Source organism: Podarcis tiliguerta (genome assembly GCF_965153285.1).
Source record: "Podarcis tiliguerta genome assembly, chromosome: 6".
NCBI classification, from domain to species: Eukaryota; Metazoa; Chordata; class Lepidosauria; order Squamata; family Lacertidae; genus Podarcis; species Podarcis tiliguerta.
The window spans coordinates 69,047,479-69,072,962 of NC_139539.1; the positions used below are offsets into that span (position 1 = coordinate 69,047,479).

Sequence of the window (25,484 nt, forward strand, 5' to 3'; positions counted from 1 at the left end):
CTCTAGACTGACGAGAGCAAAATGTGGGTTGGATCTCTGAAAAAAAATCTGTATTTGATTCATAGAATTCTTTTTTTTGTTTTGTTTTTGCAATTTACAATGTTGGTTTTTCCATTTGATTTTTAGAGGTATAGATTTGGGTTGAGGTCCAAAGCCCTTATGCAGCATCTGTTGCTAGCTGGGGCAGAATCGAGTTGAAATGGAGCCAGCAATGGGAGGAAGCATTTCAAGCTCACAGCCAAGGCAAATTTGACCATATCAATCATACATCAGCACCTGGAGTACAGATTACAGGTAAGTCAATCCACTGTGAAATGTAAATAATCAAAAGGTAGTGAAAAGTGCAAGGGCTGTGGGAGGGGGGGAAAGCAGTATAGAAAGATTCCCATATAAATATGGGCTAGAAAGAATAGAAACCAGCTTCTAAAAGAGATGTAAGCCTGCAGCTCTGTATGCGCTTATTGAGAAGAAAGTCACATCGAACTCACTTCTGAGAAGACATATATAGGATTGTGCTGTATGTGGCAAACTCGATGTGATGACAGCATACCCACTTTGCATGTCCCAGTTGTGTATAACATGGTGGCCCTAATATTTTAGAGCAAATTGTGCACAATGGTGGGAAGATCAAAATCCTCACCATTCTTACAGCTTCCTTCCCCATAGGATCAGTGCTCCCCCCCCCTTAAAAATGTTTAGGGTTACTGTCATTTTGACTCAAGAAAATCACCATTTTATAGTTCAAATTGGGAAAAATAAATACAGTAAATGGACAAAAGTACAAAGAACATGCATTACTTCATATTACACAGCTGACAGCACACAGTAACTTCCATGTTGGCATGAGGTTGTGTGCAGTAACATCTTCCTGATTCCTCTGCTTGCTGTTGGTGTCTGTCGGTGGTAGTAACAATGAAACTGGCCAATCACCGTGCTAGATTCCAACTCCTACTTCACACATTAAATGCTCGCTTCTGTCTGAGACTCAGGAAACACCGTGACAGAAAATGAGGCTGCCATCGGGGGTGGTAACAGAACTGACAATTCATCGTGCTATTCACTGTGCTAGAGAAGAAACTAATTTTGATTTTTTTTTAGTTTATTCTCCCGTTAGATTCACAAATTGTTTAGGGGTATGCATACCCAGTGCCGGATTTATGCATAAGCTAAACAAGCTCTAGCTTAGGACTCCACTCTCTTGGCCCTCCCCCCCAAAAAAAAAAATTAAAGGGAAAAAACCCTGGATGTACATTTCCAAAATATAAGATAAAAAACAAATAATATAAAACCTACATACAGTTAGAGCTTAATAATTATATTATTAATATACTTCTTAATTGTATTTCAGTTCAACAATTACTTTGATAAAATACACATTTTGTTATGTGCAAATGGCTTTAGATACCTATTAGGTCCATAAATTACCATATAGCATATATCCAACACAAAGAACAGTGACAATTTGTTGTTGACAAAGGACAGCTGGACATATAAAGGGCCCCATTACCGTCCGTAGCTTAGGGCCTCATCAAATCAAAATCCGGCCCTGTGCGTACCCCTACATACCCCCAGAAAAAAAAGCACTGCATAGGACTATGGCGCACACACTGTAGAGTTTAGTAGACAGACATACCCTTGAGAGAGTGAGGAGGTAGAAAGGTAACTGGTAGCCCAGGAGAGGGCCAGTTCCCTGGCCTTTCTCCTGCAGCTCTTTCTTTGCTTACGCCATTGGTGATTAATTGGTCCATTGCATTGACTCACTGAGTGTCACTCATTGAACGATAGGCTAGCCCTGGATTCTTTTGCTCTGTCACCACACTGCAAATGACTCACTTCACACGTTTCCTCACCCCATTCCATCTCGCTAGCTGTCTGCCCGCTATTTCATGTTGGGTTCATGACCAAATTGGCTGGAACCAGGTCAAGAATATCGGGGGGTATTGCTTCCCGATACAGCAGTGCCAACTTGAATAAAATATTGTGGGGGGCCCAGGTAAGCCCAGTTCTGCATAATTGATCACAGGACACTGTGCCCACACGCCATTTGAATGGCAATGCCCATTAACTTTGGGGACCCCCCAGCCCCCTCAAATAATCTATTGTGGGGGCTGAAGTTGGATCCTATGTGTCAATGTCATTAAGTATAGCCTTCTGTGGTTCCACGGCTAGCAGCAAGTTTCCGCTGCTGGGAATAAATTATGTGGCTTGTTACTCCCGTTTTAATCAGTGGCAAGTCTGTTTAAATCAGTGAAATTAAATTGGTATAAATTGCTGGATCTGACCCAAAGCTCAGACAATCAGAGTGGATGTTTTTCATCAACTTCAATGGGCTTCCATGAGGCATTGACTGAGGTCAAGAGAAGGGCTTTGACGGCGTCTGTAGGTGTGTGGAATGATTTCTGGAGAAATAGAGGGAAGAGCTTCTCGTGGGTGCGAGAAAAGAAGGCTCCACATCTCTGGAAGGTCATTGTGTTTGGCACACTCCTGTTTGGCACACAGCAAGAACCTCCCTGTATCGAGAAACCATAAGGAAGGCATCTGATATATGTTAATAGGGGTTGGTTTGTTGCTGCAGATTAGCACACAGAATTGGATGTATGACAGCAGGTTCTGTGCTCATTTGAGCAAATGGACCACTCCTTTCTAGCCAAGGCCTGCCCAAGGTTGCTAACACAGTGGGAGCAGCTGGCTGGCTAGAGTGCTGTTGTGGAGCTCCTGGCAGTGGCACCACTACTGCTTACTGGTATGGTGCTGGGAACAGGGTGTCGGTGAGGTTGGGGCAGTATGGGCGCACTGACAGGAGTTGACCTTGCCACCGGGAGTCCAGCTTCATAGCACTGGGCCATTTCTCCTGTTACCACTGAGGTTCTGGATAGGGATGCTCACAGCTGTAACCACTCATGAATTAAAGAAATAAAAGAGGAAGGAGGGGAATTCTGAAAGTGAGTGAACGCAGCAGTAAAATCTTGCACTGCCATCAATTTGGTCTTGACCTGACCCACCGAGTGGCTATGCACCCAAGTGGTGGCTGTGGGGATCTTGCGAGAGGAACTGCTCACACGGCAGAGAAACATGGGGAACTGCCTTATTCTTGAGGGTTTCAGACAGAGATCTCTCCCAGGACAGAGAGAATCGGGGATTGAACCTGTGACCTTCTGTGGACAAGACCGCTGAGCCACGGCCCGTGATATCCCACTGCGCATGCAGGACCCGATCCATATATTGTTTGCCTAACTTCGATGTGCCTGAGGAACACAGGCATGCTTGAACGAGAAAAGGGAATTTCCTGCACAGAACAAATGGCTTCCTTCCAATCTGGCAGCTACCATTTACTACTGAAAGATATACCTTTTCTTCGGTGCCTTTTAGATGGCACAAATCTGTACGTGTTCAGTTTATTATTTAATGCTGGCCTCCTTAATCTTCTAATATTCGGGATTTTGGGTAGAGCCAGGGAAACCAAACCAGGGGAAGACCACCTTCCAGTGAAATAGATGCAGTGTTTGAAGTCTGGCAGGTGTAGTGAGAAAACAGGTAGCGTACCTGTTTTTGTGAGTGATGTAAAGGAGTCCACCTGGCTGGGAAGACGCTTCTGCCAGATTCCAAGGGTAGAGGGACTGCCTATAATGGGCTTACTATTAATCACTTCTGATGTTTTACCTCATTAACCCACGGCCCTAATTCCTCTCCTACTATCTTCATTGCTTCCATGAATGTTTCCTGACACCCTCAAAGCACATGCACAATTGCTTCATTTTCCCCAGCCTTTTATCACCATCATCTTTATTAGCTTGCCAAGCCACATCTGAGATGCGAGGTACAAAAGGTAGCCTGTTCTTAGCTCCAGAGTGTTGACTCAGCCTGCTTCCCTGATGCAAATGAAAAGACAGCCAGCCAGGTATGCCCTTTAGGTCTTGATGCTCACAGCAATTCGGAACCTGCCCATTAATCCAGACCTTAGCCATAACAGTCTGGGATTCTGGTATTTAAAAAGAAAAGGCAACAAATTCCGTAATGGAAAGCAAGCATGTAGCTCCTTGCCTAAGGATCTTATGGAGCACCGCTGTGGATTTCACCCAAGTCTCTACCCTGGTTTTAGCATTGCTCCTAATTATAACTATGTCAAAGCTTCCTGCAGAAAGCTCAGGTCAGCATATTAACTTGAGGGTTATGATAAGTCCGAGATGGGGAACCTGCAGCTTTCCAGATATTTTCAATCTCCAATTCCCATGAACCCTAGGCATCGTGGGTGAGGGATGATGAAAGTTGTAGTCGAACAATATCTGGATTCCTCAGCCCTGAATTAAGTTGAGAGGTAAGGTGGTCAAGCTCAGCCAGCAAGCTTTGTTGCTCAGCAGGAATTTTGACCCCGCTCTCTCTGCCCAGTATAAATCCAGCGCTTTTATGGCACTGTGTTGACTCTCCACTTGAGACTTTGATTGGAGTAGACCTCTGTGCAATAGTGATTAGTTCATTACTATGATGCTTCTTGGTTGGGTTATGAGCACCTCTAAGATGGAGGACTTCTGGTGGTTCCCCATGTTCCTGAGGCTTGGTTGGCCCTCACTAGGGACCAAGCCTTTAGCGTGGCAGGCCCTGACCTCTGGACCGCCCTACTACTAGAACAGAAACCATCCCTCCTGTTGGATGCTTTCTGATTTATTTTTTTGGTAGGCCTTTACAGCATGATTTTAACCAATCAGTATTTATTGACGTTGTAAATGAAGTTTTTATAGATACATTGGTTGATATTTTTTTCTTACATGTTGTATTTTGCCTTGCTGTATTTTTTTTAATGAAAGTGTGGCTTATAAACCTGTAAATAAAATAAATCCATAATTAAATCAATAAGAGGTCTGATAAGAGGTCTCTTTCTAAAGAGAAGATAGAGCCTCCTTTTCCCCTGCTAGACTCCTCCCCCCTCCAAAAAACCTTTTTACTGTAGTTAGTGAGGTTAATCAGGTTACTGTAGTTACTACTGTAGTTACTCAGCTAATGGCATCCCCTCAGTTTTTCTCCCTCGTCGCTTCTGGTTTCTTGGCCTAATACTAAACATGGTTACCAGTGTGCTAACATCAACTCAACTGGTCTATCTCTTCACCAAAACGTGAAGATGTCATGTCATGGAATGGACAATGTGGAAATAGTTATGTACTTAGAATGATGTAAGCTGTATGTAAAAGAGTATAAAAGGCTGTGTGAAATCTGCCATCTGTACAATACCCATCACTTACGGGACTGTGTTTTACTGCAGTGAAGTTGATAAAGAGTATTGTCTTGCTGGAATCCTTTGTTGCAATTCTTATTAAATTCCCTCCCTGGAATGAACCTGAGGGGTGGGTTTAGCCACTCCCTTGACACCAGGAAGTATATCCCAATAAACTCAGTAGGCTTAATTCCAAATGAACTTGTTAAAAATTGAGATGTCAAGGCAGTTTGATGTGAGAGAGTTCCATACCTGGGCTGGGCCCTTGGAAATTAAACCACAAACCTGTGAGCACAGTTCCATCTTGTTTGTAGAATTTCTGTCTTTAATTATGAAATCCTTCAAGATTTAATTGTGAAACACGACAAGGTAAGAAACGGAATTATTACACGGATAGCAACACTCCTACTACACTCTGTTTTGGTGGGGAGGCTTCTTTAAATGAAAAGCCGCGCTGATGATAATTATGACAATTGCTCAGGGTGTAAATCATTGCATAATTTTAATTCATACCAAAATGAGAACTGGCAGTGACACTACCTTCATGACACACCCAGAACATTATTACTCAATTGCACATATCCTATTGTGACTAATTGCATAATAATTAGTCTTTCTTAATATTCAGGCACACATTAACATTCTGTCTGGCATGCTTGCTCCAACCCCCCCCCCCCGCAAAATACAAAACAATGTACAGCTCATCAAGTATGTAGTGAACTGCTGCCAAGCTGGCCTTCAGGTTTAATATATTTTAAGTAAAACATTATTGCATACCCTACACATATCTGAGTAGATTTCTGGCATACCCCTCCTTCCTGCTTTATGTGTGCAAAGCTCGTTTATTTGATTCCTGCCCATCAATTAAACCTGATCCGGAAAGAAAACTGAATATATGTGCACTCTCCAGATCAGAACTGGTAAACTGTAGGCTTTGCACTGGATCCAATGATGTCCTTCATATGGAGAGAAGACTGGATTCTTCCAACAGTGGAATGGAGAGGAGGCCATTTTGCCAATTCCCCTTGCAGCTGCTGTTTTCCCCATTATCTTCTCCAGAGGATTGGGTAACCCTTTGGAACAGTGTAGAAAGCGGAATGGGCAAAAATGGCCACCCTCCCCAAATTTGTGAAATTTGTCACGCTGCCCTAAATCCACCTCTGAGGACAGGGATAAAGCTAGAATGAGTTGCCCATGCCTGTCATTGGCTCTGGATCTGCCAACTGTTGGCCTCCCTAACTTCTGCCTTACCAATGCCAGTGTGCTCCAGTCACCACAGCCATGGGCGGAAGGCTCCCCTGCATCAAAGAGCCTTCTGCTGGGTTATTGCTGGATAAAACCCTTTGGCTTCCACATCCAATTTAGAGAAGGTGTGATTCAAAACTTTGCATTCTGAATCTGTACCAGTGTCTGGTTTATTATTTATACCTCACCCATCTGGTTGGGTTTCCCCAGCCACTCTGGCCGGCTCCCAACAATAAACTTATTAACTTGTTTATTTCTTTGACACCTGATGGGAGGGCGTTCCACAGGGCGGATGCCACTACTGAGAAGGCCCTCTGCCTGGTTTCTTGTAACCTCATTTCTCGCAGACGGCCCTTGGCGCTGGACCTCAGTGTCCAGGCTGAACGATGGGGATGGAGACGCTCCTTCAGGTATACTGGGCCAAGGCCGTTTAGGCTTCAAAGGTCAGCACCAACAGTATAGTGGCAATGTTATTGTGAGAGGCTGTCATACATGAATGCTGGAGGTGGGGAGGACTATGGCAGAGACTACAGGGAACAGAGGTTGAATAGCCAAGAACGGATTTTGGAAAATAGAGGATAGTCTCATTGTATGGACATCTCATGTGAAAATAGTTCCGACTGCCTCTCCAATGCTATTTTTGGCTGCCGAGAGACCAGAATGGGCATAGATTTATCTTATCATCATCTTATTAATTTGATTATTTATGCCCCCACTCATCTGGCTGGGTTTCTCCAGCCACTCTAGGTGGCTTCCAGCTGATCACTGCACTAGGCCCAATGCACAACTCTGCCCCCAGGATACCCAGTTTTGGGGCCTTCCATTGGCTGGTCCTGGCAGCATCCAGCTGACAGCAGTCTTGCCAGTGTTTATGATTGGCAGGTAGAAGGAGGGGTGCTGTCAGTGGAAGCCAGTGAGAGGCTGGGCAGAGGGACACCTCTCCCTAAGTAACCCACTCTCCCCACTTGGCGAAAGGTAGATTTGAATTGCTTTGCTCATCGCATTGACGTCCATGTCTTTAATGCTTCAGTTTAATCCATCTGTTGTTAAAGCTATACGTGATGTAGGCTGCAAATTTCAAAAGATTCCCAGCATTGTAGTGCAACTACTCTAAAGTAAGTGATACAAGGATTTCGGTTATAGAGGCAGATTTGTGGGGGTTGATAGTTCCAAATTTGTGACATTTTGGGAAAAGATTGGCGTGGCACTTTTAAATAGCACTGGTTGTTTTATCCAGTTGCCCCAGAAAGGAGAAAGTGGGAAAGTATGAGTAGCAGAGTAAACTTGGAGTCATTTATGTGTTTGGTTTTATCTTTCAAGTCCAAATGGACCAAAATCCTTGAAATCTATTTTGATCTTAAATTAAAGAAAAACAAACAGGGGGAAAAAAAAGAAAGAATTGCACCTGGCCCGACAAAAGTGACTTGTTTGCTTGACATGATTTCAAGTGGCTGGGATATTAAAACTCAGAAAAAAAGGGGGTTTGTAATGGAAATGCTGACAGACTATTAACTATAGCATCGCTGCTCTAATAAATGGAATGGGCTGTCGTAATCTCTAGTTCATAAATATGCAAATACAAGACAGAGGATTTGCTCCAAAGGATGTCTCTATAATTTTAACTGACCTTTTCTGCTACTAAACGAGCCTGTTGCTTCTGGTTTCACACATTAAATACAAAGCACTGACTATTTTGCTTCCGGGATCTCAGCCTGTTTCTCCTGGAAAGAGCGTCAGAATTTCCACCTTGTTCTGTGGATGCAAAGGCTGGGCCCCAAATGTCAACACAAGGTTGAAAGTCCCGATCACTGAGCAAAAAACAACACACCCCTCCTTGGCTGTGAGCATTTTTGGTTTTGTACACATTCATATTCATGCCTAAATTGTTTGCTGAATTAATTATCCCCCCCCCCCTTTTTTGAGGGGGGAATTGAAGTGCCTCTTTTCCATTCATGTGTCAAAGACCCTTCCGAACTGCCAAAATCCAGTCAGTCACTCGATGATAAACAGCCCATCAACACAATGATATCGAATTTGAACGTTTTCCAGTTTCCTGCTTTGGGCCAAATGGAGGTAAAACCAATGACTTAATATTTAATAACCTAAATGTAATTTGTTTTGTGTCTTCTACTACAAGGGAAAGAATTGGACGGCGAGCAGTTTTGCAGATTTCAACCCCTCCCCCCTCCCCTTAATTATTTTAAGCTATTCATCCTGGTATCTGGCCCACTGATGCTCAGCCAAATTGCCAGCAGGGGAGAGATCTGTCCAATCCTGAAGCTAAATGAGTCACTGAGAGTCAATCTGTTTAGTTTGTCTTGCTGCTGGGGGCTCCTCTGTCCTGGCCTCCATGCTGCTCCAGTCAGTCAGGGTTGGGCCTCTTTCTCCATATCTCTGCTCTGCTCATCGCAGCTGTTCATGGGTTCTAACTAGCTGGACACACGGTCCCAGCCGCTTTGATCTCCATGCTACACAATTCTCGCTCGGATGGAAAACGAAGACATCCTGGCCCTCCGTAGGTTGCTGTTGCAGTAGTTTATCAGGCATCTAGATGGGAAACACAACAGACAAAACGTTCAGTTTGGCGTACAAAAACCGTCCCCCCATTGTGTTCCCAGATCTAAAGGACAAAAGCAGAACCTTTTCCCACACAGGACAGCAGCCCAAGATAACTGCAGCAGCAGAGAGCTTTCCTCTTTCCCTTATAAGCCCAGACTTGTCAGAAGTATAATGCACACATAATGAAAACATGGTGTATATAATCTCTAAAGTGGAATGCGAAGGTCCTTGCTTGCCTTGCTAAGAAGCTAAAACTCCACGATTTCCTCCATTCTTCAGAGTCGCAATTCAATTACGCAAAACTATGCACCAGTCTTTAAGAAGTCCGTGTACGATTAAGATAACTGGTATTTTCATGGTAAATGATTAAATTAGCTGACACTGTTTTATGCTGAACTTTGCCATCGAGGCTGACATTTTTATGCACAGTACGTTGTAGACGGCTGGTAATCTAAACTGCTCTGCGCCTCTCATCTTTCAAAGCATTTCAACAGCTATAGAGCCATTCGGTTTCGGTTTATTTGCAAGAAGTTTGTGTGCCTACATTCTGGCATGAGAAAAAACCTCTTCAGGAATTACTCATGCCAAAGGAGGCCAAGTGTGATGAAAGGAACTGTGGGGTTGTGCATTCAGTCTCACCCCCTAAGTTGCATGGCTCCTCTGGCAGCTGTTGTCACTATCAATGCGTTGAGGTAAAACTTCTGAAGTGGGGAGCCCACTCTACCTGCAGGGGCTCCCCACAAAATTTAGAACTGTAATAGCTTGGATTCTAAATTGTGTAGGAAACTTCCATTCCCAGACTTAGGCCCCCATTTCAGAAGTTATGAGCCAACATTGAGGGAATGGGAGTAGCCACATGACTTTGGGTGGGTGGCTGGCTAGGGTTACATGCATGCGGGACGTGGATGGCGCTGTGGTCTAAACCACTGAGCCTCTTGGGCTTGCCATTCAGAAGGTTGGTGGTTTGAATCTGCATAACGGAGTGAGATCCCGTTGCTTTGTCCCAGCTCCTGCCAACCTAGCAGTTCAAAAGCTCACCAGTGCAAGTAGAAAAAATAGGTAAAGCTGTGGCGGAAAGGTAAATGGTGATTCCATGAGTTCTGACACTCGTCATGGTGTCCTGTTACACCAGAAGCAGTTTAGTCATGCTGACCACATGACCTGGAAAAGCTGTCTGTGGACAAACACTGGCTCCCTTGGCCTGAAAGCGAGATGAGTGCTGCATCCCATAGTTGCCTTTGACTGGACTTAACTGTCCAGGGGTCCTTTACCTTTACCTTTTACCTTACATACATAACTCTACAGCTCTTTCCACAATGCTTGCCTTCCTAACACAAATAATGCTTGAATTGTTTTCAGCATATTCCTGCAACTTGCATGCACTTGTTTTTTATATATTTTCACTCGTCCTTGAATGCCACTAGGCGATACAACTCAATTTGGCTCCTGTTGACCTAGTGTACCGCCTAAAATTAATCTTGCGCTTTGCTAATATAAAGACAACGTCATCTTTTTTGACACCTGAGATGCGTGTTTTCAGGGCCCACCCTGTCCCTCTGACTAATCTGTTTTAACTGTTTTAATTATGATTTTTAAATTGTTGTAACCCATGCTGGGACCTGCTGGTGGAGGGCAAGTAATAAATTTATTATTAATAGTAATGTTTTCATGTTCAAATGAAACACCTGAAGAAGGTTTCAGAGTCTTATTGATCACCCATCTGTGGCTTCAGGAAGGAATATGTATTTATCTCTGCTGTTCATTATATTTTTAAGTTGAAATTTTTATATTAACCCCTTGGACTGCCTGTAGGCTATGAATGCATTAAATTGAATTTTTTTTTTAATTGACTGATAGATTTTCCTGTGGGACAAATTAGCTGAGAGCTGGTGGTGGTGGGGAGACCCTGTATTTGTTTTATGTTCAATCAGATTGCTTTGCATTATTTTTTTTTATAAAAAAACATTCTTCTGCTGAATATAACTAGATCAACAACATATGGCTTGGCTGTCTTGCTTGAGCGATTTGGAACTATGTTGTCTATAGAGATCAATCTCTAGAACACCCATTGTCTGCCAGAAGCAAACAGTGATTTGGATTTCATGGAATCATCTACTGACAGATCTTGTCTTTGGCTAAGGGATTTTGGTTCTTTCGCCAGCCTGTGCCATTATAATGCAATTGCAATGTATCATACAAAGTAAAGATTTTGCTTATGAGCTGATGGGGTGAGCACAGGTCATCACACGCAGGCCCATGGAAGAGCACCCCTAAGAAAGAAAATGCTGGGATCATGTGACCTGGATCTTGCATAACAGGTCAAAATGCTACAGAGGCCAAGAGACCTCTGCCCTGTCATTTGGTGCGAGAATCCGGCCATTCATAAATGTTTAGCAAAGTTTATTGGAGGCTTTGCTGCATGTCAGGATTTCCTAATCAGACTATTTGCTAATCATAAACAACTGACTAGGACTAATAACTCATTTTCTGTTTCCACACCTTGGATATTATCTTGGTCTCAACAGAATTAAATCTCTATTCTTGCAAAATACCTTGCATAGGTGAGGGAGAGGGGACCACACAGACCAAACAATTTCTGGAACAGTTCACAGCATCTAGGCAATAAAAGCACTTCTTTGAATGGACAACGTGTGTGTGTGTGTGTGTGTGTGTGTAAATCTCTCTCTCTCTCTCTCTCCTCTCCCCCCAAGAAACTAATGACTTTTAGATTAAAAGCATTAGGCAAATGTTTGATAACAGCAAAAGTCTATCAGCGAAATGGTAGCTTTCTGACAGAATGAGGAACTCCAAATAACTTACGTTATGTATATTTGAGGCATTTGCTAATTCCAATACAAGTGGATGAGATCTACCTGTCCCAAACAAAAGTGCAGATGGGAACAGAGCTATCTGCTAGATCTTGCACTTCTTGGAATCTTGTGAACACAGTTCTAGGTTCAGTGGTTGGCCACTGTGAGAACAAGATGCTGGACTAGATAGGGCTTTGGCCTCATCCAACAGCTTCGTGTGTTCTTATGTTCTTAATCACATAGAAGACTCTGGGAGAAACAAATGCCTAGAACCGGCTACCCCTTGTGTATGGGCATTGTCAGTCAATTGCCATGGCCCACATCGCAGTGAGGACTAATCCCTGGGTCCTATTTGCTCTCTTTTTCCTTCCTCCTTCCTGCTGTTGCTTGCTGACTTGCCTTCTCTAAGAGCTCACCCACACCTACCTTTGATCTGCATTTATGGCCACAAATCCAGTCTTTCCAGGTTCATATCTGAGAGTATAATTTTTCGTCCCAGCGCTTTCCCCACAAAAACCCACTCTTTACTGTTGCAGCAGAGCAAATGGCAATTCATGGAATTGCTGTTTCCTCCAACTCAGCGATAGAGAGCAAGTTTTGCTGGGGAAAGCGGCAAGGAGGAAAAAGAGGCTCAGATGTGGATTGGGAAACTGCAAACCAGTGCCCAGAAAGTCCAGGCCACAAGGTAAGTGATGAGGCCTGAGGGAGTGTTAGGCTTCAGAGAATCAGCTTCTTCTCCCCCTTGGCAGAAGAAAAACAGAACAAAGGAAAAAGTTAGAAACTTTAATGATCACATTGAGAGAACAAAGAACACATCTCCTAGGAATAGCAATGCTGCCAATAAAGAATCCCCCCCCCCCTTATGTACCTACCCACGTCACTCCTACATCTTGTAATCTGAGCCTGTCCCCTCTGTGCTTTGTGTGCTTTCTGTGCTGTCACTTTCTGAGCTCTTCTCGACCTTGGGGAGGGCACTGGAGGAATGCTGTCCAAAGACTGTGAATCTGTTAACTCTTCCAGTGTTCCTTCTCCTAGCTGTTACCCATCCAGTACTTCCCAGCTTCTGCCTTCTGAATTATGTCCCTCTGCGAACCACTGTTCCAAATCTATACTGTCCTCCTGCTCCTGGGAAGATTCAGGATCGGGAGGAGGGGGAGGCTCCCACCATTCTTTCTCAGCACGGTCCCTGACAGGGAGGGAAGGAGCAGGCAAACCAGCAAGAGAAGCAAGTAGAAAATGCAGTAAAACTTTGCGTCATTTTTTATTTTATTTTATTATTTTATTTTATTGATAAGAGTGCTTACATACTGCCCCCTCACAAAATATCAGAGCGATACACATGATTATGAAAACATTTGCAAATCTAAATGCAGCATGGAACCATAATTGACATGACTGGCCATACAGTAAAAATTTAAACAACTGCATAGGCACGTCAGCATTACAAAGGTCTTCCAGAGACACTTGATAGTCAAAAGTGAGTATCCCTGCCAAATCTCTGCTGGAAGGCTGTTCTGCGGCATGGAATTGGCAACACCCAACCCACCAAGTGTTCCAGGAAAAAAAAAGGACATCCCCCCCTTTTTTTGGTGTGAGATCATGACGGACATTTGGGGTGCTGCACTCTCGCACAGCGATCTCATCCCAGAAGAACCACATCCTGGATTTTGGTCTGAAAAAGTTGGACGGTATGAAGCACCAAATGCCTACGTTCTGGTTGAGGCCATTTGGGTCTCTGTATATTCTGTGTCTCGCTCTCTGGAAGATGGTTCCAAAGGGGCTCAGAGAAAGAAGCAATTGAGCAGGTTGTGGTGACAACAAGGGGAAGGAGGTAGACCACTCAGGAAAAGGATCCTAGTTTAGAGCATCTAGTCAAAATCCAGCTTCCCCACCCAAAAAACCCAAGAGGAAACGCTGACCCCAGCACTGCATAACACAATGATTTGGGGAGCTGTACTGGTGCCACAGCCAAAACGCCTCATTCTAAGCATTTATTTTGGAGGTATGGAAAGTTTCAAGATAAGGGTGCCCCGCGCTCCAAAGCATTCTTCAGCGAATTAAATCCAAGCAGATCGGCAACATAGCAAATTAATAAGCTAATGTTTATCTATTGACCTACATAAAATATAGATAAATCATTAACATTGTCTTCCAGCGCAAACATATATGCATTTAATTTGGGGCCTAATGGGGTATGAGAAGGAGACATACGCTGCTGCTTTAATCATGCTTTTAGCTTTATTGTAGAGCACAAAAGCTGTTTTTCCATATTAGAAAGAAAAAAAAATCATAGGAATAATCTGCTTCCTAATCCAATATGTGACAGCAATCATTCATTATGGAAGGAGGAGAGCAAAAAATGGCAGTAACAAATGCTGACATATTTTTGAGGTAAAAAGAAAAGTGGGAAAACATCCAGCCCACAGGAAACACTTCCCGGCATAACGTGACAGTTTTATGGTATTATTAATTTGTAGGACTTGGAGTATCCAATGTGCTTCACAATCTTTTATCGGCCCCCGTCCAATAGAGAGTCAATACATTTAAGCCCAATGAAATCAGTGAGAATAAGTGACTTGAGCCTGTGAGGCGTTTGGTTGGGAAGGAGCCAGTGAGGCAGAGACACACCCTAATATCTCATTGTCAGATTCTCCTCTGATAGAAATTATTAGGATCAGGTTGCCAAGCATTAAAAATTCTTCCATTGAATTGAATACCAGAAGAAATTAACATTTATCTGTTGACCTACAGAAATGGAAAGTCACTCATTATTGTTGCCTTTCAGTGCAAACATGTAATGCATTTCATTTTAGACCTAATGGTCTAAGGAAAAGTGCCACCACTACCACAAAACCTCAGCTTCCACCATATTGAGGTGAATGAAAATTCTGTGGCTAAATCCAAACCATCTCTTTAAAGCACAATTATATAATAATAATAATAATAATAATAATAATAATAATAATAATAATAATAGAAGATTGATTTATACTCCGCCCATCTGGCTGGGTTTCTCCAGCCACTCCGGGCGGTTCCCAACAGATGTCTTCAAAAATCAGATAGTTGTTTATTTCCTTGACATCTGATGGGAGGGTGTTCCGCAGGGTGGGTGCCTTAGCCTACGGCACCCGGTAGTCCCAGGTGGTCTCCCATCCAAGTACTAACTAGGCCTGACCCTGCTTAGCTTCCAAAATCAGACAAGATCGGGCGTGTTCAGGGTAGTATGGCCGTAACCCCTACTCCCCTCACTGAACTACAATTCCCAGAGTTCCCTGGGAAGAGGGCTTGATTGATAAACCATTCTGGAAGCTGTAGTTCTCTGAGGGGGAATTGGAGTCTCTTAACAACGTTCGCCCCCTGCATTGACCCCGTCCTGCCTTCAGCCAGCACCTGGCTGCCTGTCTTGATATTTACAATCAGTCCAGAGGGTGGAAATGCTATTTACAATCAGTCCAGAGGGTCAACTTCCTGCTCCTTAATCTCAGGGCTTCTTAGAGGCAGTTTAGGGTAGCGTGACCAGTTCCGCTGCACAGAGTTTTAAAGCACAGACATGGAAAATGCGGACAAGCCCTCAGTGTTGCCCTTGTAGATCTCAGCAGAGAAGAGGATGGGGACAAAACTAGTTGGTTTTGCCCAGACCCTCCAGGTGTCCCTATTTTGCAAGGATAGTCCTGGATTTACAGAAGCCATCCCAGTTTCTGATTTGATCCCAGAAAATCCTGTTTTTCCTTAGGGCATCCCTATTTTCATCGGAGAAAGGTTGGAGGGTATGGAATAGGATGTCCCCAGGGCTTTTTCCCCCTGCCAGAACTAACTGGAACTCAGTTCTGGCAGCTCTCAGGTGGGCACTATTGCCACTCTAAGAGAACGAGGGAGGGGTTCGTCATGAGTTCTAGAGTCCATGAGTTCTAGAGCCCTGCTCCCCCATTTGCCAATCCTGGATGCAGGCTAGGATCTGGCTCCTGATAGGCAGCACAGGCTTACACCCATGCCACCTATCTGGAGAGGAGGTTGAATTTGAGATCCCAACATTGGGGCCTTAGAAGGGCCTCTGCCGTTCTGCAATGCCGCCACAGCGAAAGTGTGAGCGGACTTCTAGAAAAATAGCACGGGACATCCCTCTTTTCATTGGAGGACTGTTGGATGGTATGGAAAGTGTCCCTATTTTCACCAGAGAAGTATTGGAGGGTTAGTCTGCCTGTCATTGGCTCTGGCTTCGCCTGCTTTGGGGCCTTGCCTCCTTCCCTAGTACAGTGGTACCTCGGGTTACATACGCTTCAGGTTACATATGCTTCAGGTTACATACGCTTCAGGTTACACACTCCGCTAACCCAGAAATAGTGCTTCAGGATAAGAACAGAAATTGGGCTCCGGCAGCGCGGCGGCAGCAGGAGGCCCCATTAGCTAACGTGGTGCTTCAGGTTAAGAACAGTTTCAGGTTAAGAACGGACCTCCGGAACAAATTAAGTACTTAACCCGAGGTACCACTGTAAGTCCCAATGGCTGCCAGCCACCACTGGAGTTAACCAATGATCCAGGCCATATTCAGTTACCAGGCTCTTGTTTCCAGTGGAATTGCTAATCATTTACTCTGAGCATGAGTGCGGAATGTGAAATATCTCCGGCTTTAATATATTTTACAAGACAGTCTTAAGATATTTAATTCACTACCGGATAGTGATTGGCAGTCCAATACGCCTCTGCATGCTTTCACTTTCCTGACTTGACTCCTGTAAGCGGCTCTCCCAAAACGAATAGGCTGCAATTATGGAGATTCGGAAATCTGCAAAGCTAGTATATTTGCATCTTCTTTGTTAATCATGGCCTAGCGTGATGGATGTGGTGTGTGTGCAAATAAAATAACATTATTCTTCTTTCAGCTGAAAGTTAAATTTATTAGCAATTAGAACTGGGGTGGAAAAGAGAATGAGACCCACTTCCAATTCCACCCTCAAAAATCACACTTAAGAGTTTTATAGCACAACACACTTTTTAAAAAAAAATAAAATAAAGTTTCTAGCGTTGAGATTATTTCTCCCCTAATTAAATCAGGGCTCTTCAGCCAACTATGAGAACCAAATTAAAATGTTGGAGCCCATTCTGTGTCAACTGTTTACAATGCCTGTGCTTCTCTTTGCCTCCCCAGTTTGGGAGTCCTGGTTTGAGGCAAGCCTTGGCCGTGTTTCCGCATATGAGAGGGTTAGATCAAAGCATCTCCTGTTGTGGTCATGCTTCTAATGCATGGCAAAGCCTTTCAGGTGTGGCATTCTGCAACCAGACAGGCTTGCAGGATGGAGTCTCCACATGCTCTGCGACACAGTGTGTTGTTCACAGGACTTCCCTGGCACGCCTAGACTGGCATTCCAGAAGTATGCAAAACAATGAGTCGATTCCATTTAGGAACGTGCCTTGGACTGTGGGTATTCCTGATTATACCACACAAAGAGAAAAAACTGATACTTGGCATACAAATCAGCATCATGTGAATGGAAGCTTTCATAATAAGAAAAGGACAGAAAATAAAAGAAGTAAGTTTGTATCCATTAAAACTATAATGCAAGGCTTGAAGTCAATAATATTATTAAAACACCACTGATGATAATGGGTGATATCCAACTAAGTCATATTCAGAGTAAACCCAGAAGTCAATAATATTATTAAAACACCACTGATGATAATGGGTGAAATCCAACTAAGTCATATTCAGAGTAAACCCAATGAAATCAATAAACCTAAGTTACTTAAGCTTGATGATTTTGATGAGTCTACTCTCAACGTGACTAACATTGGAATACGTGGAGTGGAGGCTGCTTTGGGAGCAAATGCCTGTCCAATGTGGCTTACGATCAGAACATCAAAGGATAAAAACGAACAGTAAGGCAACATCCTAAAAACACTAAAGATTAAAATAACAATGATACGAAATCTAAGACTGGAAAGCAACAACTCAGCAACACTTTATTTACAGAGCCAGGAAGAACATAAGTCAACCAGACCTCCAGCAGCAGCAGCTAATAAAGACCTGGGAGGCCAATTGAAAAAGGCAGGCCTGTAACATAGCCATTCTGGGGCTGGGGCAACCCAGTTAGATGGTGGGGTATAAGTAATAAATCATCACCATCATCATCATCATCAGGGCTCTTTTTCAGCTGGAACTTGCTGGAACTCAGTTCCAGCAATTCTCAGGTGGCCGCCATTGCCATTCCAAGAGAGAGGTGTTCATGGTGAGTCCTGTCACCTCTTTTTCTAGAAAGAATTAGCACTTATTATTATTGAAGCTGAGGCTCCAATACTTTGGCCACCTCATGAGAAGAGAAGACTCCCTGGAAAAGACCCTGATGTTGGGGAAGATGGAGGGCACAAGGAGAAGGGGACGACAGAGGATGAGATGGTTAGACAGTGTTCTTGAAGCTACCAGCATGAGTCTGACCAAGCTGCGGGAGGCAGTGGAAGACAGGCGTGCTCTGGTTCATGGGGTCACAAAGAGTCGGACACGACTAAACAACAACAACATTATCATTATCATTGTTATTATTATTTGATGCAGCCCCAATGGAATGGAATTCCATAGCTGTGGAGCCACCACAGAGCAAGACTTCTCCTTCAGGGCAACCCACCTTACTGACCTAGGGGATGCACACACCGGAAGAACTTCTTAAAGTACAGGCAGGATGGCATGGGTGAAGACAATCCAATCAATTGCTTGAGATGGAACTGTTTAGGACTTTAAAGGTCATGACTAGCACTTTAAAATGGGCCTGGAAACATGCTGATAGGGTAGAGTAGAGGTGTTAAAAATATTGACCACTTCACCCCCCCAGTAAGACTCTGGTAGCTGCGTTCAGGAGAAGGAGCATCTATGAATTGAAAGACAGCCTTGGAATTGTCTCATCTAGATCTGACCAGGACAGACATCACTGTGGCAAGGCCCGCCTTCTCTATATAGAGTGCAGCCAAAGCTTATAAAAAGCTGTGAATGCCTATCCTAGTAGCATCACATCAGAGGTAAACACCGAGCCTTTGGAATATTTACTTTCTAGGTTCCTTCAGCCTTAATGAGGGGAAAATCCATTGTTTGCTTCATGCAGGACAAAGCAGCTTTATTTCAGATGACTGACCTTTCTCATTGCTGCTCACCATCTCCCTGTATTAATCATTTACAAAGCATTTAGAGAGCATCGTTCAAGTGTCTGAATGCCTTCGGGTGCACCACCCTAGTTCAGAGGCAGATCTACTATGAAACTATCAAAGCTTAAATTTCAAAGCCCCTAATCTCAGAGGGGCCCCAGAAGAAACTTTAGTCTACATTGCTTTTAAAAAAGGGGTATAGTAGATGTGATGTGGGTTGCATGACTCAAATTGATTAATTTTTTTATTGTATGTATTTCAATAGTCCCAGAGTTTGAGAATCATTAGCACAGATGTTGTAAAGGTAGGGTGATCTGTCGTGGAATAACCACATTGAAGAAGATAACAGGTTACCCAGATCTCATTGCTGGTTGTGAAGGGCCCCCCATGACTGCTCAAGCTTCAGGGGGGCCCTTGAAGTTTCAGGGCCCCCCAAAATGTAGGTCCGCCACTGCCCTAGTTAGCCTTCAATGATAGTCCAATACCTAAATGTTGCACATGTGGGGAGAGCAGGTGAAAAAACTGGGTTGAAATGTGAATTGGGGAACCCCAGGCTCACCCTCAGGGAGTGGGGTGGGGGTTGGTTTTGCCACCTGTGGTAAATTGTTTCACCTTGCCTCATAGAGTGCTGGCCTCAGAGTAAATTGAAATTGAAATACTTTATTGTCACTTGTACAACTTGTATACAGTGAGATTACATGAGCACCCCCCACTCAGCTCTCTTAGTCTTAATTCCCCTCGTTTACTGACGCACACCCACCAAACCCGAAAGTCAGTTGCCCTGTTGTTATCTTTTCATTCAGCAGCCTAACAGCCCACGGATAGAAGCTGTTCTGTACCCTGTTGGTGCGACTAATCATGCTTCTACATGTTCTGCCTGAGGGCAGGAGATCGAGAAAGTGCCGGCCAGGGTGTGAATCATCCCTGAGAATATTCATCGCTCTCCTGAGGCAACGATCTTCCGCTATTTCATCCAGTGGCTTCACAGGACAGCCCATAATATCTTGTGCTGTATTCAACACCCTCTGTAGGCACTTCCTATCAGATGATGTCAAACCAGCATGCCACACCGTGTTGCAGTATGAAAGGACACTTTATATTGTTGACACCGGTAGAAGAAGATGGTATTGGACTTTCAGGGGAAGAGAGGAAAGTCCAATACCATCTCCTTTGTCTTACTGATATTAAGGTGCAAGTTGTTCCCTAGGCACCATGTAGATATTTTTTGGACCTTCCCTCTATACGCTGATTCATCTCCACCTGTTATTAAACCCATTATGGTGGTGTCATCTGCAAACTTAATAATTGCAGTAGACGGGTCAGATGATACACAATCGTATGTATACAATGAATACAGGTAGGGACTTAGCACACAACCCTGTGGTGTGCCAGTGCTGATTTTTAAGGAATAAGATGTTACATGTCCAATCCTCACTGTTTGTGTCCGATCTATCAGAAAGTCTTTAATCCAGTCAAAGATGGTAGGAGAAAGGTTCATGTCAGTCAGCTTTTTAATGAGGATGTCCGGAAGGATGGTATTAAAAGCTGAGCTATAATCAATAAACAACATCCTGACATTGTTCTCCGGTTTCTCTATGACTTGCTGCAAGATGAAAGGCGGTAGCTATTGCATCATCTGTAGACCTATTTCTTCTATAGGCAAACTGATGATTATCAAAGTCTGGTGGAAAGCAGGTTCTAAGGTGTTGAAGGACCAGTCTTTCAAAGCATTTCATCACTACAGATGTTAATGCAATCCCTCATGCAGTGTGATATATCCCTTCAGTGCCAATATCTCAGAACAAAAATGGGTATGTACATCCATGACAAAATGATACATTTCATGTTCAAATCCCAAGCTCCCCCCCATTTTCAGAGGGCTAGAGCGATTAAGGTTTCTCAAACATGGTATCCGTATTGCTTTAGGCATACCAACACATGCACACATCTAGTAAAAGGTAAAGGTAAAGGTACCCCTGCCCGTACGGGCCAGTCTTGACAGACTCTAGGGTTGTGCGCCCATCTCACTCAAGAGGCTGGGGGCCAGCGCTGTCCGAAGACACTTCCGGGTCACGTGGCCAGTGTGACCTTGCTTCTCTGGTGAGCCAGAGCCGCACACGGAAACGCCGTTTACCTTCCCGCTAGTAAGCGGTCCCTATTTATCTACTTGCACCCGAGAGTGCTTTCGAACTGCTAGGTTGGCAGGCGCTGGGACCGAACAACGGGAGCGCACCCCGCCACGGGGATTCGAACCGCCGACCTTTCGATCGGCAAGCCCTAGGCGCTAAGGCTTTAACCCACAGCGCCACCCGCGTCCCTTATGCACACATCTAGTGGGCTGTTAATATTGTCTCTTATGGAGTCATGAAAGGTGTATCTTCACAAGAAGATTCCTCCCCAGCCCAGTCAAACAATCCAGCAGGCTTTGGATCAGGCATCAAAAATCCAATGCAAATCACAGCTCTTTCCCGGTTAACTGGTTTGCTACTGTATCTAGCACAGAGGATAAAGAGAACTGTGTCTTATGGGAATTGGCTTCCCTAAGGATAAGTCAACCATTCTGCCCCCTCCAAAACATCCTCCCCCCTCCACAGTGGCACAGCTTTCTCAGTTAGGCTCCTTCATCATATCCTAGGCACCAGAGGCCCATCTGTGCAAATGTCAGTGTGGTTGCTCAATTGCAGGCAGCCAGCTTATCTGGAGTAAACAGTCACACTGAAGATTTTAATCTTGATCACCAGGTTCAAATGATTATTGCAAGACTTCTGCAATTCAGAGAGTAGCGTTGGCAGTGGACAGCAGAACAAAAGAATATGTTATCACAAACTGACCGAAGCATATCGTAAAGTGCAGGGATTGGTAACTAGAGTGGAGCCTCTATAATCTGACCTTGACGTCACGGTACACCATCCTATGCAGATATAAGCCAGTACAATTCAATTTAACTAGTGCTCTTTTTACCCCAAAATTCATTGGCTGGCTCACACATGCATATTCCTTGTTGTGATGACAGCAACACAAAACAACAGCTTTTTTTTTGCCAAATGGCCATGACAAACCAACTGCAAATAAACTGCTGCCAATAATATAAATATAAATATAAATATAAATATAAATATAAATATAAATATAAATATAAATATAAATAATATAAATATAAATAATATTAATATAAATATAAATATAAATATAAATATAAATATAAATATAAATATAAATATAAATAAATTTTATTATTTGTACCTCGCCTATCTGGCTGGGTTTTCCCAGCTTTTGCACTCCTGAAAGGTAATTTGATCCAGTGGACAACTTTGTCAATTGTAATTTCCTCCCACCCATTCACTATCCACTTCACTGGAGGACCCCTCCACTTTGTGGAACAAATTCTTATGGGGTTCTAGGGTCTGTAGGGGGACAAAAAAACCCAAGAAACAGTCCGTCTCCTTTTCCATGTTTCTGCTGGATCAAAATCCTTTCTGGGGCCAGAAGTACCCCAACTAGATTCCAATCATAACACATAACCGTGGACTAAAATGCATGCTTTCCAGTGGAATCCCTTCACACATTCACATCAAGCGGGGAAAACATTTATGGGTGAAACAGGCCTAGGTATCTAAACAATTGTGTCTTTCAATAGGGAGAAATGTAAGGTTCTACACATAGGCAGGAATAGCCAGCTGCACCAATATAAGACAGGAGATGCCTGGATTGAAAAGGGTGTGGGGTATTTAGTAAACCTCAAAATTAAAATGAGTCAATGGTGTGATGCAACAATAAAAAAGTAAAGTGTCCAGATCAAGGGAAGTACAGTGGTACCTCAAGTTACAAACACCTTGAGTTACAAACACTTCGGGTTACAGACTCTGCTAACCTGGAAGTAGTACCTTGGGTTAAAACTTTACCTCAGGATGAGAACAGAAATCGCATGCTGGCGGCGCAGCGGCAGTGGGAGGCCCCATTAGCTAAAGTGGTACCTCAGGTTAAGAACAGTTTCAGGTTAAGAACGGACCTCCGGAACAAATTAAGTTCATAATCAGAGGTACCACTGTAATAGTACCGCTCTATTCTGCCTTGGTCAGATCACACCTGGAGTACTGTGTCCAGTTCTGGGCACCACAATTTAAGAAGGATGTTGACAAGCTGGAATGTGTGCAGAGGAGGGCAACCAAGATGATCAAGGGTCTGGAAACCAAGCCTTATGAGGAACGGTTGAGGGAGTTGGGTATGTTTAACCTGGAAAAGAGGAGACTGCGAGGAGATACGATCGCCATCTTCAAATATCTAAAGGGCTGTCACTTGAAAAGGGGAGCAAGCTCCGGAGGGTAGGACCTAGATCAATGGCTTCATGTTACAAGAAGGGAGATTCCGACTAAACATCAGGAAGAATGCTCAGACAGTAGAGCTGGAATGGACTCCCTTGGAAGGTAGTGGGCTCTCTTTCAAAGGAAGCTTTAAAGCAGAGGTTGGATGGCCCTCTGTCATGGATGCTTTAATTGAGATTCCTGCATTGCAGGGGGTTAGACTAGATGACCCTCAGGGTCTCTTCCATCTCTGCATCTCTATGATTCAGGTGCGTGAGATTGTACTGAATGATCACTTTTAAAGCAAACAATCAGGCTATCAAAATCACCGAAGAAGAAGAAGAAGAAAGAAGAAAAGATAGCCGACATTTCTGCTCATTAACCAGTTGATGAGTTGGACTCATTTGGCATTCATTCATTCATTGTCAGCACATTGTCCCCCACGTCTTGTCACCACAATCAACTTCACACCAATATCACCTTGAGCTCTGTTGATTCCTTGTGTCACTTGGAAGCAAGAGGGGCCTGCTACGTCAGTGGCCCATGTCACTTCATGTGTGTCACTTATAGGTGCTGCCAGAGTTCAAGCCACTTTGGTACTGCAAGGTTAGTATTTCATGTACCATAATAATCAGATGTCAAAACAAGTAAGATCCTCACATCCTCATCTGGAGATAAACACAGCTTCCATTTGTTAGGACAGGATCTAATTTTTAAAGAAACATTTAGAGGCAATTCCTCCTAATATGTTTATGAAGATAAAACAAAATGGCAGCGGCAATGGAGAGAAATAAGGCACTTTTGTGGTGGCCAAATGAAATCTTTCCCCATGGCGGCTGTCAATCATGTTGAGAGCCATTGCAGGAGCTCACAATATGGGACTGGCTATTTTTTCTATTGCATTCTAGAGTTTTCTTCTTGCCATTGTAGTCACATGGAGAAGACTGGACTTTTCCCATTGACTTCTTCCATATTGCTTCAGTGTTGAAGGCTATTTTGAATGCTACACATAGTGCTATGGTCTTTTGTTCTCAAAAAGTTAGTTATGGACATGTTGGCCTACCTATGGGGAAAGTTGTCCATGGCTTTTGGATAAATGGCAACCACTCAGCAGTAGTTTTCCTCTGTACTAGAAGGGCAAAAGTATATTTCTTGATAATTAAAATCCTCACTGGTTAGGCCTTTATTTTGCAACAGATCATTAAACTGTTGCTTTGAATCTCTTTTCAACTTCATTTGTTGTCCTGAACTTATCTGGAGAACAATCTGTCCAATTTCAGGCCTTGGCATTCTATTATTGTGGTACTAATGATTACTGATGATCTTTTCCAGTACATGGTAGGGGCATTACCAGCAATTACAATGTCCCTGCAGACCACAGAACATGGTGTGCTCCCAAGGTCTCTGAGATATGAAGACCTCCTGGAGCTGTTAACTGTTGAAGACTGTGACCCACGAAGCCAAACGGTTGGCTCTTCGTTGAGATAGGGGTGGAAGACATGGATGAAATTCTACCCAAATAACATAAAGGTAAGATGAGCAAGAAGATTTGTGAAGAACTCACGAGCCCTGTGATGGCTAAGAGAGGAATCCTAGGCAGCAAGTGGTTCTGACAAGTATCTCATAACTTTGTACATCTTTCAGTTATTTGTAGCGTGGAGAAAACTTTCCCTTTAGCATGGGCACCACCACAAAGGTAACAGCAACCTTGCAAGTACAAGTATGTGCAATAGAGACCCACACTGTGATAGGATTAAGAACAATCTGAGGCAACCCTGGAATCATATTGCCCCATTTTAATGGCTTTCTGCCTGTTGCAGAGATAGGCCATCTTTATGCAGCTTTCATAGCCTCCATTCACCACAATGAAAGTGTTCTTTCTCATTCCGATGTAGGATTCTGCTATTTATTAAATCCATCTTCTAACGTGTGCAAATAAAAGAGTCTCTATTTCACCCCCAGAGGAGAATAAGAGGCAGCCAGCAGAGGCAAGAGGCACGGCCGGGTTTCATGCAGGAACTAAGAATATGAAAAAAGAGGAAACAAATACATTAGGAAAATTGCTGCCAGAGTTGGTTATTCAGGTTAGATTGTCCAGGGAGAAAGCTAATGTGTTCCCTAGCCATTACGGAGGGATTTTCGTGACAGTAGTGCCATTCATGAAACACTTTTGTGGTGCAAATAGCAAAGATCTTATGGCGTTCTCATTTAATTTAATGGGAATGCTGTGGGGCC

The 25,484-nt window shown here is 43.6% G+C and overlaps 1 protein-coding gene across 4 annotated transcripts in view; it reads right to left on the reverse strand.

Annotated features, from left to right (window-relative positions):
• Positions 1-25,484, reverse strand: part of LOC310679589 (uncharacterized protein) — a 260,057-nt gene that overhangs the window by 20,550 nt on the left and 214,023 nt on the right. For 3 of the 4 annotated variants that reach the window (XR_014512329.1, XM_083445118.1, XM_083445116.1), the window contains one exon: positions 6,594-8,998. The exons of the other annotated variant lie outside the window; for it this stretch is intronic. Coding sequence is in view for 2 of the 3 variants with exons in the window: in XM_083445118.1 (XP_083301244.1) it covers positions 8,920-8,998 (79 nt within the window). In the remaining variant the exon portion in view is untranslated. Of the gene's footprint in view, positions 1-6,593; positions 8,999-25,484 lie in introns of those variants that run through there. 4 annotated transcript variants of the gene reach the window in all.